This window comes from Populus euphratica, unplaced genomic scaffold, assembly GCF_000495115.2.
Source record: "Populus euphratica unplaced genomic scaffold, PopEup_1.0 scaffold2.1, whole genome shotgun sequence".
Lineage (NCBI taxonomy): Eukaryota > Viridiplantae > Streptophyta > Magnoliopsida > Malpighiales > Salicaceae > Populus > Populus euphratica.
In genome coordinates, this window is record NW_011499846.1 from 883188 (window position 1) to 885821 (window position 2634).

Sequence of the window (2634 nt, forward strand, 5' to 3'; positions counted from 1 at the left end):
TTCAACGTTCTCTACCAGTTAAAAGACGACGGCATTCACCGATATTTATCCGTATCTTGAAAAGCAAAGAAGTTCCATTTTCAAGTTTAGGGATTGGAGGAATCTTTTTCATCCTCTCCCTCCCTCTCTCCTTCTCTTTACTTTATACTGTAATGAAAAAGCTTGAGAGAGAACCAGAGAGGCCACCGAAAAGCATGGACACCTTATCATGAAAGCAAGAAAAAAACGAACCGATTTGACGGGCCAACCCACACGCATAAACACACAGTTACTCACTCACTAACACACCCACACGCTCGATCGATTACACATTTGTGTCACTCACTGTGTGTTAATTTTTGGGTGTCTTTTCTTTCGTTAAAAATATGGAAATCATAAGTCAACCTCCCCTCATGATTTGGTCTTGGTTTCTTCTAAGCACCACCTCATATCCCACTTTCTTTAGCACCCCCTATATAATTACTACTCCCTTTCATTCAGTCTTTCACCATGGGAAGCATGAAGGTGCATCAGTTGGCACGTGGATTTTGGGAGCACGAACCCTCTCTTACGCTTAGTTGCAAGCGTTTACGCCCTCTTGCTCCCAAGCTGGCCAACACTGATCATAGTGTAACCTCTTTCGATCTCAAGAGCTTCATCAGACCCGATAGCGGTCCTAGAAAGCTTGCCTCCTCTGACGAGAAGAAAGATTCCCCTCAGGTACCCCTGATCATTCTTACCTAGGTAGTTCAATACTATCACTAATTTTTTATTACATCTGCTTGGGTTCTGTCCTAGCTTAATTACTCCAAACATCGAATTAAATTACACGACATATCGTAACACAGTTGGTCAAAGAAAAACGTAAAACAAAAGAAAAAATAGCAAAGAATCTTAAAGTATCGTGGTTTCTTTACCTAAAAATTTAGAAAATTTGATTCATGTAGGGGGAAACGCACCCGGGAGGGACACGGTGGAACCCGACACAAGAGCAGATAGGGATACTAGAGATGTTGTATAGGGGAGGAATGAGAACTCCTAATGGGCAACAAATAGAAGATATCACAGCGCAACTAAGCAGATACGGCAAGATTGAAGGGAAGAACGTTTTTTACTGGTTCCAAAACCACAAAGCCCGCGAGAGGCAAAAACAGAAGAGAAACAGCCTTGGTTTAAGCCATAGTCCTAGAACCCCATCTCCCATTACCATTATATCTTTGGATACTAGGGTATGTCACTGTGTCTCAGCAGCCATAAAGACTAAATTGATTCGTGATTTTTTCACTTTGGTAAACGAAACTATGTTTTGGTTAGTTTATGTATATATTTACTCTTATTGTTGCACAGGGAGAAGTGGAGAAAGATGAGGATAGTCCATACAAAAGAAAGTGTAGGAGCTGGTCATTTGAATGCTTTGAATTAGAAGAAAGCAGGTCATGTAAAGAGGAGGGAGATAGAACTCTGGAGCTTTTCCCATTGCACCCGGAAGGAAGATGAAGGGGTTTGAAGAACAAAATAAATCTCATTCAATTTTGTTAATTTCATTGTGATGATCTGCTTTTACTTTCTTTCTTTGTTTCGAGAAAGAAGAAAGGCAAGTAGTTGTCTCTTTGTACCCTATTTTCTGACTTGGAACCAAAGCTCTTTGTCACTCTTTATTCGATCTCTCTTGTGGGTGTGTGTGATCGTTTTGACTACAAAAAAAACTTGTTGAGAGTTCAGACAAACCTTTTAGGTTAAAAGGAGTAACCTATGGACACTGAAGTCCACGCACCTAGTTCCAATCTCTAGCCTACTCTTTCATATTTTAAGTTTCAAATGGGAAAAGAGATGTGTCTTCTTCCACCGTTCCAAGAAAAATTGATATATTGCACTGCTTGGAAGACTTTCATAAAGTAGCGTATCAACTCCAAGCAGACATGAAAGTTTTATCTTTATTTAGCTGAGAGTGATTGACATGCATTTTCCCAAGAAAAGGAAACACCAGTTGGTGTTATGTGGGGCTCCTGATCAACCATGCCGGGGATATTATTGATTCAAAAAAAGAAAGAAAAATTTCCAATGATATTTGGAGGGAAAGATGATCACAAGTGTATTTGAAATGTGAACAAGTGAGAATAATTAATTTCTCTTTGATAAAAGCGATCCCAATGTGAATTCCAGCAGTTAAAACTCAGTGCGTTGCATTCTGTAGCAAAATAGAATTTAATAGTATAATTTTTTTTAAACAGGTATTAAAATTATTTTTTTATTAGAACATCAAAATCATAAAAAAATCAATTTACTATTTTTTTAAATAATATATTTTTAAAAAGTATCTAAAAGCAAGAAATACCATTCTTCCAATTAAAACCTTAGTATTTTTATTATCAAGTCTTGATTAGTTTTGAATTCGGAAATAAATGTGATGGAGTTTGGAAATCTTTAAGGAGACTTGTGTCGCCAAGTCCTTGAAAAACAAATACAGAAAAGTGATGTTAGTGTGTATTTGGTATTGTTATAGTTTTTGTCTGTTTAAACTTTTAAAAAATATTAAATAAAAGTTGCAAATTGTATTTTTTTTAATTCAAGATTTAAAGATAAAATTGTATGTGAAACTCATGGAAAACTGTGTCCTGTATTAGGTGACCATATATTTTTTAAATATATGGTCAG

General features: G+C 36.6%; 1 protein-coding gene across 1 annotated transcript; it reads left to right on the forward strand.

Annotated features, from left to right (window-relative positions):
- The first annotated feature begins 337 nt into the window (after positions 1-337).
- Positions 338-1642, forward strand: LOC105129247 (WUSCHEL-related homeobox 4-like). Its single transcript, XM_011031231.1, has 3 exons — positions 338-699; positions 927-1208; positions 1327-1642. The coding sequence occupies exons 1-3, from the start codon at positions 490-492 to the stop codon at positions 1474-1476; spliced, it is 642 nt and encodes a 213-aa protein (XP_011029533.1). The 5' UTR covers positions 338-489; the 3' UTR covers positions 1477-1642.
- The last annotated feature ends 992 nt before the right edge of the window (positions 1643-2634 follow it).

Excerpts from the sequence above, each read along its gene's own strand:
- LOC105129247 (XM_011031231.1), top strand. The coding sequence starts at position 490 with ATGGGAAGCATGAAGGTGCATCAGTTGGCACGTGGATTTTGGGAGCAC. Across the intron at positions 700-926 it reads AGAAGAAAGATTCCCCTCAG|GGGGAAACGCACCCGGGAGG; the intron begins GTACCCCTGATC and ends TGATTCATGTAG. Across the intron at positions 1,209-1,326 it reads TTATATCTTTGGATACTAGG|GGAGAAGTGGAGAAAGATGA; the intron begins GTATGTCACTGT and ends ATTGTTGCACAG.